This window comes from Leptinotarsa decemlineata, unplaced genomic scaffold, assembly GCF_025532065.1.
Source record: "Leptinotarsa decemlineata unplaced genomic scaffold, Ldec_3_MD MMD2_tig00003736_RagTag_RagTag, whole genome shotgun sequence".
In the NCBI taxonomy this organism is placed as follows: domain Eukaryota; kingdom Metazoa; phylum Arthropoda; class Insecta; order Coleoptera; family Chrysomelidae; genus Leptinotarsa; species Leptinotarsa decemlineata.
Window position 1 is genome coordinate 5,154,770 of NW_027412593.1, and position 16,574 is coordinate 5,171,343.

General features: G+C 33.7%; 1 protein-coding gene across 1 annotated transcript in view; it reads left to right on the top strand.

The window, feature by feature from the left end:
• LOC111518309 (esterase FE4) overlaps positions 1 to 15,584 on the top strand; it is an 80,116-nt gene extending 64,532 nt beyond the window's left edge. The window contains exon 7 of the mRNA XM_074178205.1: positions 15,352 to 15,584. Coding sequence (XP_074034306.1) covers positions 15,352 to 15,584 — 233 coding nt within the window. The remainder of the gene's footprint in view (positions 1 to 15,351) is intronic.
• Positions 15,585 to 16,574: the final 990 nt, after the last annotated feature.

Here is a 16,574-nt window from a genome sequence, read left to right on the forward strand (position 1 = left end):
CAGTCCAGAAATAAAATTTGCCGTTGTTCTTGTCTATATTCAGTTATTTTTTCTAAGTATTCGTTACGCAATTCTACTATTATTCTGCTTTTCATAACTGCTTGACGTTTGTTTATTATTTTAAATCTAAATTCTAGTTTCTTCATTCAATTCTGAAGAGTTTTGTCACAGCAGTTCACGTTATGGCCGAAAGTATTCAATTTCTTCCTTATGATTTCAGTTGTAGAAATCTCATTGCTTTTGTAACAGTCATACATTGTTTTTTTCAATGATTTTATTAGATGAACATCTAAAGATTTTGGTAATCACGTATCACATCGCGTCTTGCGTTCATAAGGTTTGTTTTTGACTATTTTACGTACAGTTGAGAAAGGAATTTCGGTCAAATCTGATGTTGCTTGTAATAATAGTCTCGAAACCAAACTTGAGATTTAAATTTTTATACATATTGAAACATACTTTCTGTGTTTCAATATTCAAATGCATCCGAATCTTATTCACTGGTATCTCTTTTTCGCATCGTTCATCATTGCTATTGGGATCACTACACAAGTAAACGTATGTGTTGTTATCACACTCCTTATTACTATTAGTACTTGTCCAAGAACGCCACACTTTAAACATATACAAAAAATTTTAGGTAATTATAACTGCACCAATATCGAATTTCAACACTCAAATCGCGATCAGTTCCTGAACTGAACATTGATAACAGGCCGGATATAACATCATCGCATTCTATTCGTCACCGTAACATAACCGTAACGTAACGTAAATTCAATTTTATGACTCTTCAGTTAATCATAAAATTCGGTTAGTAAAAATCATCCAATACGAACCTCCAATTCTTCAGTCCACGTGGACTAGTTGACAGCGGCATCATTTCTTTGTATTGGTATTTTTGGTCTTTGAGCTCGCCGATAACCGATAGACCTGGCTTGTTGCTATCAGCAACTCATTTCATTAATATGGATATGTTTTTCAGGAATCCTACCCCTAGCCATGATCCCATACTGGAGAATAAAATTTGGCCCAAAGTAACACCAAATGAACTGAATTATTTGGATATCGATCTTAATTTGAGTGTGAGAAAAGATCCAAGATCATACAAAGCCTGGAAGCAACGCCTGGAAAAATATTTGGAACATCCAACAACAACTTATTGAAAAAGTTATTGTATAGTGAAACCCCTCTGCCGTATAGTGAACTGTGTGAAAAATTTTACAGTATGTTTATCATGAATTTTCATGAAGTATCGTACAATTCCAATAAAAATACGTCTGTAACGAACTTTTTCATGAGCACCAGTTCTATTTTGTAACTTGAATAGATAAGAATTGTTGTAATTGATCAGTTCGAAGGTATCGCGCATATAAACAAAAAAACATTGGTGAATAAATTATTTATTCTTGAAGTAAACGTGAACAAAATACATTTCAAGCTCTAGGTTCAACTGTTTTTCAATGCATATCTACATCCAGCATTCTACAAAAAATGTTTAAAAACTTTTCACCGTCTAGATCTAAAGTCACTCCGTATACGGATGAACCTTGTTAGATTTGGTTTTGAATTTTTTCGATTGTATGAAAACGTTCAGCAGAAGATTTGTCAATTGAGGGGCGACTTTAATGATTGGAAATATTATAGAAATAAATATTCCGCAACATAGAGCTAAAGGGGGACACGAGAACTCGCTTAAACTGACATGAATTTCTTATTTTTTAACTGACGGAATGCAGGTTGGTTTTCTCGAATCCCAGTGTTTTCTCAAACGATCCATGTTCCCATTTTCAACTAGTTTGAACATACTGCAAAAACATGAAATTGGAATTACAGTCCAAATTAGAGATAATGATTATGATATATTCATGATATGAGTGAGTGAGGTTTCATTGTGTGAGTGGAAAAGTTTGCGAAACGAGCGTAGCGAGTTGAGCAGTTTCACGAACAAAATAAAACTTACTTTTAATACAAATATCATACAAAGTTTGTTGTACAACTGTCCTGTTTTCATAAAAAAATAGATAAATTTGTTATTTTTATAAAAACACATTTTGACATCTCTTCTCAGTTTTTGCCAAATATATATATATATATATATATATATATATATATATATATATATATATATATATATACCGGGTGTCAACGAATCTATTAGACAAGTCATAATTTCTAGACTATTAGGAGAATTGAAATGAGATTTGGTATAGTTGAATGGTATGTGGAGAGGAATGTTTTCACATATTTTTCACTTTCCGGTCACTTCCGGTTTCAGCGGAAATGGCTCCGGTTCTGAATTTTTAAATGGAACACCCTGTATATTGTAACATTTTTGGATTTCTGAGACAATTCTGGATCAGAAACTGACATTTCCGGAAGTTTTTCAGCCTACTTGATTTTTTCAGAGTCACTTTTAAAATTGCATCTAGGTGGCCATGATCGGACGTAAACTAATCTATGGACCTCAGGTGATATCAGAAAATTGCAATAGCGGAGTTTTAGTGACTAGTGTGTTGAATATGAATGAGACAAGTTTACAAAATAACATTTTCGTGTCTAACTATTATTTTTCAAATGGCGACCATTTTTTGACAAGCAATTTCCGAAAAAAGGATTTTTTGACGAATCTAACGTTACTAATTTATTTGCGATTGGATCAACAAATTTAACAAATTTAACTAATAATTTCAGCGATGCACTTAGATTTTTTGCAATATCCTAAGTTCTTGAAAATTCCACTATAGTAAATTTTCAAAGTGCATCCCTTCTTGTTCAAGACACATTTCAGCTCGTTCAATTGTTTCTCTCAACACGTTTTGTAACATTTGAGGCGATATACTTCTAAATGCCTGTTGAATCCTTTCTTCTAAGATTTCGAGAGTGGCTGGGGCTGTTGCATAGTAGACCCTTTCTTTTACATATCCCCAAATGAAGAAATCTAACACAGTCAGATCTGGTGAGCGGGCAGGCCACCGTACTGGACCGTTGGTTGCAATAACTCTATTATTAAAATGCTCTATTAAAAAATCAAGTACGTCTCTGCTATTATGAGGTGGTGCTCCATCTTGTTGGAAGTAAATTTGCCGTAAAACTTCTAAAGGCATATCATTAAGATGATCCTCGATTTCATTTTGAAGAAAACCCAAGTATCTAACCCCTGTTAACTGACCTTGAAACAATATTGGACCAATTATTCTGTTTCCAACGATACCAGCCCAGACATTGACGCCAAACATTTCTTGAAAATTGCCCTCTCTCATTGCATGTTGATTTTGTTGGGCCCAGTACCGACAATTCTGCTTATTAAACATGCCATTATTTGTAAACCGTGATTCGTCGGAAAATAGAATGAAGTTGATAAAATTTGGGTTAACTCTATGATTTTGAAGCAACCAATCACAAAATATTACTCTTCTATTGCCGTCGTCAGCATACAAATGTTGATGTAACTGATATTTAAATGCTCGATATCCGTGCTTTTTCAGTATTTTTCTTGCTGATTCGTGACTTATCTGCATTTCTCTACTAATTTCTCTTAAAGAAACCGTTTTGTCAACTTCTACCATAGCAAGAACGTTAATCTCAGTCTCCTCATTTATGACAAACCTCTGTTCTGCGTCTCGATTTCCCTCTTGCCTAAAACGACTCTCAACATAGGGAAAATACTGATGAGATGGGTGTTGCCGATTGGGATATCTCTGAGCATACAACTCAGCAGCTTTCCTTGAATTTCTGTGGCATTCTCCAAACAATAACAACATATCCACTTTTTCACTTTGAGTATACATTATTTCGACGAAAAATTAAACTAAAATTAACGAAAATCAAGAGAAACTTCTACTTTCTGCTCATAAAGCTTATGTCACTGTCATAACCTAGGTGAGCGTTTTGTTCTCCAAAGTGGACTTGATGGAAATAACCGCAAAATATTATGCATCATTCCTATCCATGGCACCCTTGACAAAAGTAAATGAATTTGTATCGAGTATTTTCCTCAGTAATATTTAATGTATGTTCTTATTTGTAATCCAATCGCAAATAAATTAGTATCGTTAGATTTGTCAAAAAATCCTTTTTTCGGAAAGTGCTTGTCAAAAAATGGTCGCCATTTGAAAAATAATAGTTAGACACGAAAATGTTATTTTGTAAACTTGTCTCATTCATATTCAACACACTAGTCATTAAAACTCCGCTATTGCAATTTTCTGATATCACCTGAGGTCCATAGATTAGTTTACGTCCGATCATGGCCACCTAGATGCAATTTTAAAAGTGACTCTGAAAAAATCAAGTAGGCTGAAAAACTTCCGGAAATGTCAGTTTCTGATCCAGAATTGTCTCAGAAATCCAAAAATGTTACAATATACAGGGTGTTCCATTTAAAAATTCAGAACCGGAGCCATTTCCGCTGAAACCGGAAGTGACCGGAAAGTGAAAAATATGTGAAAACATTCCTCTCCACATACCATTCAACTATACCAAATCTCATTTCAATTCTCCTAATAGTCTAGAAATTATGACTTGTCTAATAGATTCGTTGACACCCATATATATATATATATATATATATATATATATATATATATATATATATATATATATATATATATATATATATATATATATATACACTGTCACCATTAAAGTGCGCACCATATGGGAAACTTTTTTTTCGAAAAGTTTCAATGAAGTTTAACTTCGGCACTTGCTTGTGCTTTGAATTTAACTCAAAATGATGCGGCCAACTGCGACCCACTGACGTTCAGTTTTTGTCAAATTCAACTTTTTTTTGAAAAAAATTGAAAAAGTGCATTTCTAGATCGAATTTAACAAAAAGTTACTTGAAAAAGGTGTGTCTACGGCAATTTTATATCCATATGCCAAATTTTATGCAACTAGGATAAAGTTGACGTTTTGCTTATTTTTGACAGATATCCCCTTTATTTTAAAAAACAAGTTCGGTTAATTGTCATCAATTCATGTATACATAACAAACTCATCATGGAGTTTAACTTTTCTGGTGAATTTTTACTTATACGGACATTTTTAGAGAGAAATTAAAAATGTGCTAATAAAATTTTAACATGACTGGTGCAAAGTTTCAATCACTTGGCTATTTTCTTAAACAAATGTCATTACCTTCAATTTTGAAAAAGCAGACACAACTCAAAAACTGCAATAAGTATTAATAAAATTTACTAGAGTTGAAATTATATTAAAATTTCAATCTTCAGTATTTACAATGTGTGTTTATAAATAATCTATTTATAAACACTAACTAGGGCGGTGAGGATGCTTGATCACGTTGAATAAAATTTTTAAGTAGGTCTTGACAAACAAATTGTATGCTATGGTAGTGTCAAGTTGTTGATTTACTTGTCAAATTTTCAACAATAATGTTGTCTCTTCAGGAAAGAGTAGAAATGTTTTAATATTTGGTGAGAATACACGATACCGGCAAGTAGCTAACATTTTTAATGGACTCCAGAAAAAACGGCATTCAGAAAAAAATTTTCAAAATACTACTGTGTCAAGGATAATGTCGAAATTCAGAGAAACAGGATCCGTAGCAAATCAATTTAAGAAAAAGCACACTCCAAGTAAATATGATGAGGAGGCCCAACTTAAGATTTGTTTAAAAGTTATTAAACACGGGCAAACGAGCATAACCGATATTATAAAAAATACCGATTACAAGCCGTAATCTTACGGCTTACAAGCCAACATTTATTAACACATTAAAAGAACGAGATTTTGATTTCTGTTTGGGGGTTTCTTTCTGGTTTCAAGGAGAGAGAGAAGAAAATGTAACGTTTCCGTATAAAATGTTATGGACAGATGAGGCAACGTTCTCTTCAAATGGAACGGTAAGTTCTCAAAAATGCCGATGGTGAGCCCAAAAAAATCCCAATTTCACAGTTGAATGTGGTGATCAGTATTTCTTTAAAACTAATGTATGGTGTGGGATACTTAACGACCAAATAATTGATGACCTTCAGCTATGATGCAATGTGAAAGCCGGGCCGGGAAAAAAGTCTAACGGGGTCAAATCCGGAGACCTTGGTGGCCATTCGATCGGCCCTTTTCTTCCTATCCACTTTCCTCGGAAAACAATATCCAGGTAGGTTCGTACATCAACGGCGTAGTGTGGGGGTGCCCCATCCTGCTGGAACCACAAATCATTTCTATTTGGAAATAGCTGATTCAGCTGTGGCATCAGATAATCTTGAAGAAAGTGTAGATACCGAGCACCAGTAACGCTTTCCTCAAAAAAGTATGGTCCAATTATCTGGTTGTTCAAAATTCCGGCCCAAACATTCACTTTTTGTGGATATTGTGTGCTATGCTCCTCCATCCAATGTGGATTTTCTCTTGCCCAGTATCGATAAGTCTGACGGTTTACGTGACCGTTGAGCATAAAAGTAGCTTCATCTGAAAATATTATATTTTGTATGAAACTCCGATCTCTGTGCGAGCGATCCATCATGATTTCGCAAAATTCGACTCTTCTGTCAAAGTCATCTTCTAACAGTTCTTGGACCAGCTGAACTTTATACGAATGCCACTTTTCTTTTTTCAACACTATAACAACAGTCGATTGGTATAAATTATTATCCAGTGCGACTTGCCTCGTGCTAGTATGGGGGTTTTCTTGGAACGCAAGTACCACATCAAGTTTTTGGACTTCTGAAATTGATTTTCTACCACTTTTAGGGAGATCTTTAACATGGCCGTTTCTCGAAACTTTTTCTCAATTTTACTTATTGTTGATTGAGAAACGGGTTCTCGGTTGGGGTATTTCGCATTGAATAAATCACGAACTTCTGCCTGAGTCCTTACTTTATCTCCACAGCCAATCATAATTAAAATTTCGATTCTTTGGGTTTCTGTTACTTTCATTGCCAGATTATAAGTGATTTAAATATTTTTCTAGAAATAATGTCAACCGCTTCAATGATACTTCACTTCAATGACATTGACTAATCTCAAGTAAAGTGTAGGACTTTTATCACCATTTCTTTTTTCTAATCAACAAAAACAATAGAAGACAGTACGATACTTTATTCTCAGTGGCGGTGCATAGCATTATTTGGTTCAACGAATTACTATTATTTGTAATTCCAGTCTTCTGAATACATAATTTCGGTTGACCCTGTATTAATACATATTGAAACCATTATACCGTTGAATAGACGACTAGTAGACCTTTTGAATGAGGTGCCACATGACCCCTGTTTGCATTTAAAAAAATTGTCGATTACGTCATCACGCCAACACTGGTGACGAAACATCTTTCATATGAATATCATGAGATGGGCCGTCAAAAATTAAAGTTGACCTGTTTTTGGATTTCTTCCGAAAGACGCTCCTTTTGTGAATATCGAATTTATTCCATACATTTGCATCGTACTGTATAAAAATACTGTATTTAAAAAGTCAGATGATTTTCACGAGAAACATGATAAGCGATAATTTCTTTTTTTGAAGTAAGCTATGAAATACATGAATGTGAATGTTAATTGTCACACACAAAATAAAAGTTATTCAAATCGTTGAGTGATTTTAAGGGAGAAACATGATTTTTTCCAATGACGAAAAAGTGGATATGCTTTTTGTATATTCGAGATGTTTGAGGAATGCTACCAAATCTCTGGCAATGTATTAGGAATTGTATCCTGAACGACGACAACCTAATCATAGATATTTTCAACGAATCGAAAATACTTTACGGAATTATGGATCTTTTGAAAATCCCTCCGAAAGAAAATGTACGGTTACTGAATGTGGTGGTGATAATGAAATTGGCGTTTTAGGTGAGTTCAAAGAATATTCACAATAATGGAAAATAAAAAAATTGAGAACAAGGAATTATCTCTGAGAGAGATTGCTCATAATTCGGCCATATCCACTACGTCTGTACGGAAAATTTTGAAGACAAATAAATTCAAGCCTTATCGAGTCAGGAAAGTTCATCATTTTCGTTTAACGGACTTCAACAGGAGAAAAGTTTTTTGTAGATGGCTCATTAAAAAATTTCGCCAAGATAATGTTTGTAAAAATAAAATTGTGGTGTGATGAAAGTACATTTACCAATAACGGATGGTTCAACAGGAATATACGTATGGCTTGGTGTTCTTGATAATAAAATTAATAGCCCCCACTTTTTTGAAACATCTCTGACCGTAGAATTATACTTGGATTTCTTATCAGGGACTCAAATTGAGTTATTAGAAGATTTGCCACTTAGCCTCTTAGGAAAATGAGTGTTTTCAACACGACGGAGCTTCACCACATCGCAGGAGAATCTGCAGAGATTTCCTCAATACAACTACCAGGAAGGTGGATAGAAAATAATGGTCCTATTGAATGGCCACCGGACCTTTCTCTTCTAGATTTTTCGATGTGGGACTTCATAAAATATCAAGTATTCAGAACAAATTTTGAAAATATTGGAGAATTGAAAGATTCAATAAGGAGTGTCTGCATCGGTATCATTCCACAGATGTTAAAGAACTGCCACAAGCACACTATTGTGTGATGAAAGACGATTTGAACATTTGATGCGATATCGCGTGAGACGGTAACTTAAAAAATGTAACGTGAGACATTCGGTTATGGTGTTTATTTTCTATCATTTATTATTTTGTTACATTTTCTTTCGTAACTGTCTTTTTTTCGAAGTGATGTATTAACGATACTGTTAACTATGTGTTACAATAATAGTTTGATATTCGATATCTCATTGAATAAAAAAAGTTAAAAAGAATAGTGATGATGTGGTTTCGGGAAGAAATGTCGAGAAATATATATGTTGTGATATGTCAACGAATTTGTCATTATAATGACTACGAAAATGTTTAAAAAAATATACAGGACCGTATTTAAAAAAATACATTGATGATGGAATTCAATGAAGGAAACGTTGCATTGAAAAATGAGTTCACCCAGATTATAAAGCACGTGAAATAAAGCAAAAAGTTTGTTTGTCATTTTATGAAATTATTGAAAATGGAGGCGGTAGAGCAAAAAAAATGAAATCTGTCATTTTCAATTTTTTGCAAATATCTCAGAAACCGTTGATGATTTTATAGATATGCAAATACCAGTGTGTTACATCCCTAAATAGGCAACTTTTGTTTCATTTAACCGTCCTTGTAGGATCTAGTTTTCGAGATAGCAATAGTGGTATCAGCTAAAATATACGGCCTGTATATATATTTTAACCATTCTTTGTCAGGTGATGGAAGTTCTAGTGTAATATGAAAATGAATATGTTCATTTCAGTTCTAGAACATAGTGATGCATTTTCATAGTAGAAAATAGAGGATGTCAGTAAGCGACCTTTAATTCAAAAATGTCAATTCAAAATATCTTGTGATATATTTGACCTCACCTTAGTTTGCCTGAGGGCAAAGAATCAGTACTTTGAATTAATTTGACACATCTTCTTTCCTGAAGTTGCAATACTGATAGGAGCGTACACTGTTGTTTACTCATCACCGCATGGGTGCCAGGATTCTGGTTATGTAGCACGTGGTCGTTCGGTAGCCGAGCGGTTCGACGTGTTCATTGTTCATTGTCAATCGGCCGATTTGCGAGTCGATGGTTCAAGCCCTAGGCTGAACGCTCGATGTTCATTTGCTATCGCCCAGCCCGTGTTAGGAATCATACGTTAAAAGGTAAGAGCTCTTTAGTCCTTAGTTCGCTCAAGTTTCGACTTCTGAGGGTTGTCGTTCGTAAGGGTGCGATAGCTGGTTAACGGAAAAAACATATTTTAAACATATTTTTTTCAAAAATATGCTACTGCGTCGTATCGGTGGATATACCGGATGTCAACGAATCTATTGGAAAAGTCATAACTTCTAGACCAATGGTTCCCAAACTACGAGTCGGGGCTATTTGTGTGAATCGCGGGAATAGATTAAAAACATTTAATACTTTTGAATTGTTTTTCCCATTTTGGATAAAGGCTAGGGTAAAGTATCCAATTCTTTCGAACATAGCCTCAAAAGAGCTGACGAGATTTTCAACCACATATTTGTGTGAGAGGACATTCTCCACCTTGGTATATTCAAAAAATGAATAAAGAAATATGCTTTGTGTGAAAAGTGACCTGCGTTTGAAGCTTTCAAGTTTCAACCCTGATGTAGAATCTCTTGTAAATCGTAAGCACCTGCTTAATCCGGTCAATCTAGACATTGAAAGGTACATAAATTTACAACAAGCTGTAAACGCGTGTAATTGTTCAAAATAGTTGAAAATAAGATTTTGAAATTCTGAATGATTGCGATGCCTGGAAAACAATTTTTTTGAGGTCAAAGGTCAAAAATCTCGAAAAAAATTGGTTTTTCACGATTTTCAGGAAAACGGTAAGTTTTATCATAAAATAACCTCAAATAAAAATTGTAGATCATAAAATTCCCTACAAAAATTGTATCGATACTTTTTTTTCTTAGAGCCACCGTTTCAGAGATACGACGAGTCAAAAAGTTGTAAAAGTTGTAATCGTCATTATATGCATACGTTTCCAGGCCACCTATGATGTAGTGTACTTAGCGCGTTTTTTTAACGTTGTTTTCCCATTAGGCCTATACCACATGTCTGTTGTGATTCTGTCAAATTTGAAAGTTGCATAATAAAATATATTAGGAAGGGTTGGAAATTATAAAAGCGATTGAAATTGAAAAAATGTACAAATACTTCTTCTTGGTCTTCTTCTTCTTGGTCTTCTTCTTCTTGTTGTTTATCCTGGGTGTAGGTAAACTGCGTCAAGAGTGATGTATCGCATGTTTCCTCGTTGGTTTCAAATGTCGAATAAGCCCGATAAACTTCTTTTCCTGGTGAAAAGGACAATCTCAGTTTTCTTGGGACTGATCGACAGTGAGTGTTCCTTACATCATGTTTCTATCAATTTGAGCTCATCCTGCGCTCTATCGCACAGTGTGTTTACAAATTTGCTGGTCTGCAAGATAACTATGTCATCTGCGAATGCAATTGTGTAGAATCCATTTTTGTTAAGGTGATTAATCAGGGTATGTTCCAGAGAAGGGGTAATAAGACCTCTCCCTGTGGACATCCCCTCATGACCAGTTTTTTCACTGTGATGTCTTCTACATTATTTCTCATTGCTCTACTAGAGAGCATCTTGAGTATCCATTCTCCTACTACCAGGAGTACATTCCTGAAGTGTAGTTGCTGGGTAATTGTTGGAAAGGTTGTTTTATCAAACGCTTCCTCGATATTTATGAATATACCCAGGGTGGATTCTGTGTTGTCCAATGAACTCTCGATGCTGCCAACCACATGGTGAAGGGCCGAATCAGTAGACCTTCCCGGATGAAGTGGGTTGTAAACTAGTAATTCATCTCTTATGTACCGCTCACATAGTCTCTCCATGGTTTTTAAGAAAAACGATGTGAGACTAATCCCGTTGTTGATAATTTCTTGTTGAATCGAATTACCTTTTTTCAAAACTTCAGCACATGAACTTTATCTTGTTTTTCAAAACATTTTGCTTTACCCCTCCTGTAAAATGCAGACGTCGTTTCATTGCCAGTTATCGCGTGTAAAAATAGTACATGATTTTGACTCTTTGCAAAAGTAGATAAACTTTTTTTTGACTTTGAGCTTTTCCTGGCTTTAGAAAGAAAATAGTTTTTTCAGGTGGAGTTCGAGCAGTAAGAAGTACGAGTACGTCTACAACTTCACCAACAACAATAGTTATATATATATATATATATATATATATATATATATATATATATATATATATATATATATATATATACGTGGCATACTTATGCATATAATGACGATTACAACTTTTTGACTCGTCGTATCTCAGAAACGGTGGCTCTTAGAAAAAAGTATTGATACATTTTTTGTAGAGAATTTTATCATCTACAATTTTTATCTGAGGTTATTTTATGATAAAACTTACCTTTTTTAATTGCGAAAAATCAAATTTTTTTCGAGATTTTTGACCTTTGACCACGAATAAACTTTTTTCCAGGCATCGCAATCATTCGAAACTTTAAAATCTTATTTTTAACTATGTTTTGAAAAATTACACACGTTTGCAGCTTGTTGTAAATTTATGTACCTCCCAATGTCTAGATTGACCGGATTAACATAATTCAGGAAAATAAAACGAAAGGAAATTTTTGAATTTATTCACAGGTACAGAAGTCCCTTTCTGTCTCACCCATAGGATCCAAAAAATTTTTTTTTCAATTTTGAATCAAGTATGATAAGACACCAATGATTATCATTGACATGAATTGGCATAAGGCTGTTATTTTTGATAAACCTATAATTATTTTCTGGGTCTTTGTTCCAAATACTATGAAAAATGTTATGGCTGGTATGTGAATCAAATATTTGAAAGCCACTTCTTAGTATCCAATGTTGTGAAATCACTTGTCTTTAGATTTTTGAAAGTGTAATTCAGATAATCATAAGAAGTTAATATTATATATTATGCAACGATCATGTAATGATGGTTATTAAGACACGAGCATTAACCAGGATACGAAACGAGCCGAAGGCGAGTTTTGTATGGTATATGCGAGTGTATTAATTACCATTACATGAGAGTTGCATACGCTATTTTTTCTAAACCCGATAAATAATGAAAAACTATAAATATTTTATATGTATTGAACACATTTACAGTAATTAACTCATATTTTTTTTAAAAAACACAAACTTAATGGTATTATCATGGATATATGAAAACTATAAAGATTCTAATTATATATATATATATTGAATATAACAACTGTAATTAATCTGATCTTTTAAAAATATTGGAGTCGATGGTATTCTTTCTATATCGCTGTTTTCAGACATTTTGATAATATAGGTAGGTAATATGAACACTGATTTTGACAAATAAACCAATTAGTTACTTAGGTTAGAATCTAGGACAAACAAATTAACAGGATTCTTGATTGAAAAATTATGGGTTTCTATTGGTTGATAATCTGTATCGTTATGAAAAATCTGTATCATAATGGATATCATTATGAAACGGATTATGGTCATATAAGTGTATTGTTAGAGTACGGGTGTAGAAAAAATATAATATCTGTCAAATTGTTTATAATAGTTTACATTATTCACTAAACCATTAGAATAGGAAATAGAACTATATTGTATATATTGGAACAAAACTTCCCACTTGCTGCTCTTTATCAAAAACTTATTTTTTCGTTGCAAAAACATTTCTGTTAAAAAAAATTAAAATAAAATGACGCTAATTTTGATTTCATTAGTGTTTAGATCTTTTATCTCTTAATATTCTAGTAAAGAAAAGATTCTTCATACTGTAAATTATTAAGTCACATTTTCCAACCTGCCCTGAATATGAAAATAGTAATTGTTAGTCTTTTTGAGGTGGCCTTGAGTAGTAAGATATTTAACTTTATTTAAAAGAAAGGCTTCTTGAGCTGTACAATCTCTTATAGAATACAGGCATTTTACCTTTACAATACCTGTGGATCCAACGAGACCATCTGGAGAACAGGCCAAGTAAGGAAACTCTGGATAAATGCGAAGCCTAGAGACAAAAACCTTATTCTTGGTAACTTTGGTGTATTCACCTAAAGCAGCTGGCTCATTCTCAATACCATACCGTATGGCTGAAACTTTAGGAACACTTGTGTACTGTGATAGAATACGTTTTTTTCTGATGTGCCTTATGAACTAATCCAAAATTAGATACAGTAATCCTTTTCTATTTTTCCTCCAAATAAATTTGTGAATGTCTTGATCTCATTTCCAGGTTCTGCGAATCAATAGCGCTAAGTGTCTGTAGAAAATGTTGGCAGTTTTTTCGCAAATCTGTTTTATTTTTGTTGATTTGTATGATTTATTTACCTAACTCCTACCTAACTCTGCTACATTTTTTGTTTTTTCTTCCGTCTAAGACAATGTTTTTTATTAAGCCGAAATATCTCTCTATTGGCGAATTGTTTTCTTTCTCTGCAATTAATAAGTACGATCAACGACCCAGAAAATGAACACCACCCAATACCCAATAAATGAACAATTCAACTCTCTCTCTTCTTTATTGGCCGATGCTTCCTGTTCAGGCGCAATTGAGGCCAACTCAATACAGGGGGTTGTCCTTGTCTGGGTTAGCACTCAGTAACAACCCTTATATTTTGATTCTGAATCATGCTGTCGTCTTCTTAGTGTTTGTTTATCTACTTCTTCTCGTGCTATGAGAATGTTAGGGATTGACAAAGATACACAAACAAAATGTTCTGGGATATATGATGGAGTTTAAGTATAGGAATTTAGTTTAGTAAAGGTTTATAGTTTGATTTTATTGTAATCTAAAAATTGGATAAGAATCTTTGTGATTTGTATATTCAAATTACGAAAAACTTGAAATATGTTAAAGGGGGAATTAATATCATGTTTAATAAGTTCAAAATAAATATCTGTGTTAGGGATAACATTGATAGGGCATTCCAGGAAAATATGGTTTACGTTTTCTACTAGACCGCATTCACAGTATGGGTGATCAACTATTCCTAACTTGTACTGATGTTCTTTAGTATGACAATGACCGGTTTTCATCCGTATTATGGTGGTGATGTGTCTCCTATCTATGTACGGTAGGGAGAATATTGCTATTTTACTGGGGTATTTTTCATGGACTTTGTTATAGGATTTACCTTTTTTATAATGTCATTTTCCCATAGCGACTTAAAGTTTTTTATGATATTATTTTTTGAAATCGAGTATATTGTGTTGTTGTCCATTTTGATTTTTAATGGGATGTTCAAGTTGGTTCCTATTTTTGCTAAACAATCTGCTCTCTCATTCCCTATGATGTCTGAATGTCCAGGTATCCATACAATTCAACTGATTTTATCTATATTAACCCTTTGAAGGGAGGTGGTTTCGTAATGGAACCATACATTCAAAAATCGTTTTCTACTTGCATAGTGGTAATATAATGGAACCGTATAGTTTCATGTCATGTGGAAGGCGCCATCTATTCGCTAATAGCAAAACTATTATTCAGGACCGAGTGATTTTGAAATATTCGAAACAATAAAAGTTTCTTCGTGGATTTTCGACGTGAGTAGGTACTTCTGATTGTGCTTTGAAGTTTTTGTTGTGATAAGGTGTTTTGGTCAGGTATGTTTTCATTATAATTGTTCTTTATGATGTATTAATCATGAAAAATATATTTATTATATATCGATTGTTATTGAATTTGTGCGTTCAATATTTGAATAACGACCGATCACAATCTGAAACCACTTTGCAACACCTGTTTCATTTTTTTCAGAATGAATAAATTTTACAATCTTGAAAACCTTACCTCAGATGAGACATATGACTTACTCGATAATATACCGTCGGATGGCGGATCCGAAGCTGGCGATATGTCAGAAGAGGAACTTGATATGACCTCTCAAATTGCTGGAGATCTTGAGGAAATTATCGAAGAAACTATGATTGAAGAGTTTTCAGACAAAGAGTTCAACAACAATGAAGATATTCGAGACTATAACAGTGACTCATCTGAAGATAATTTACCTCTAGCAACGATCCTATGAAATAAAAGGGATTTTACTCCAAAATTACTTCCATTCGCTGAAGACGTGGGACCTACAATATTGGTTGCTGACAAAAATAATCCAATAGAATTTTTTCAATGTTTTTTTGACGATAATCTCTTGAATGACCTAGTGTATCAAACTAACCTTTACTGTACCCAGTCGGGTAAGAGATTTGAGAATACTAATCTTACCGAGATAAAGATATTTCTCGCTATAAACATTTTGATGGGAATAAAACATTCCCCTAGTTACAGGGATTATTGGTCATCTAAAAATGAACTTTGCGACCCATATATCTCATCACTCATGAGTGTCAATCGATTTGGATTTTTATTGACAAAGTTCCATTTGAATGACAATTACATGATGCCGAAAAGAGGAGAACACAATTTTGATATTCTTTACAAAATTCGACCCCTTCTTGATGACTTGAAGACAAAGTTCCAAAACTGTTATAAACCAACGATGGAACAATCGGTTGATGAGAGTATGGTAAAATATAAAGGGCGAGTAGTCTTCAAGCAATACATGCCAAAAAAACCAATCAAACGAGGTTTCAAACTTTGGGTTCGAGCTGATTTGTCGGGATATATTTGTGATTTTCAAATATATACAGGAAAGGATGCAAATAACACCGAAAAAAAATTGGGAGAAAACGTTGTTCATACAATGACGGAAGGATTAGAAAATAAAGGTTATCATATTTACTTCGATAATTTTTTCACAACCGTGAACCTCGTGCAGACAATGTACAAGAGAAATATATTCTGTTGTGGTACTGTTAGAGTGAATAGGAAAAATTTGCCCATTCACTTCCAAAGTGATAAAAGTTTATCTCGTGGCCATTTGGACTGGTTTAGTAGGAGAGATATGATTTCATGCATAAAGTGGATGGACAAGAGAGTAGTTACGCTTCTCTTTACTATACATTCTCCTACAAACAATGCATCTGTTGGAAAAAAAAAGAAAAAGATGGCACAATCACGG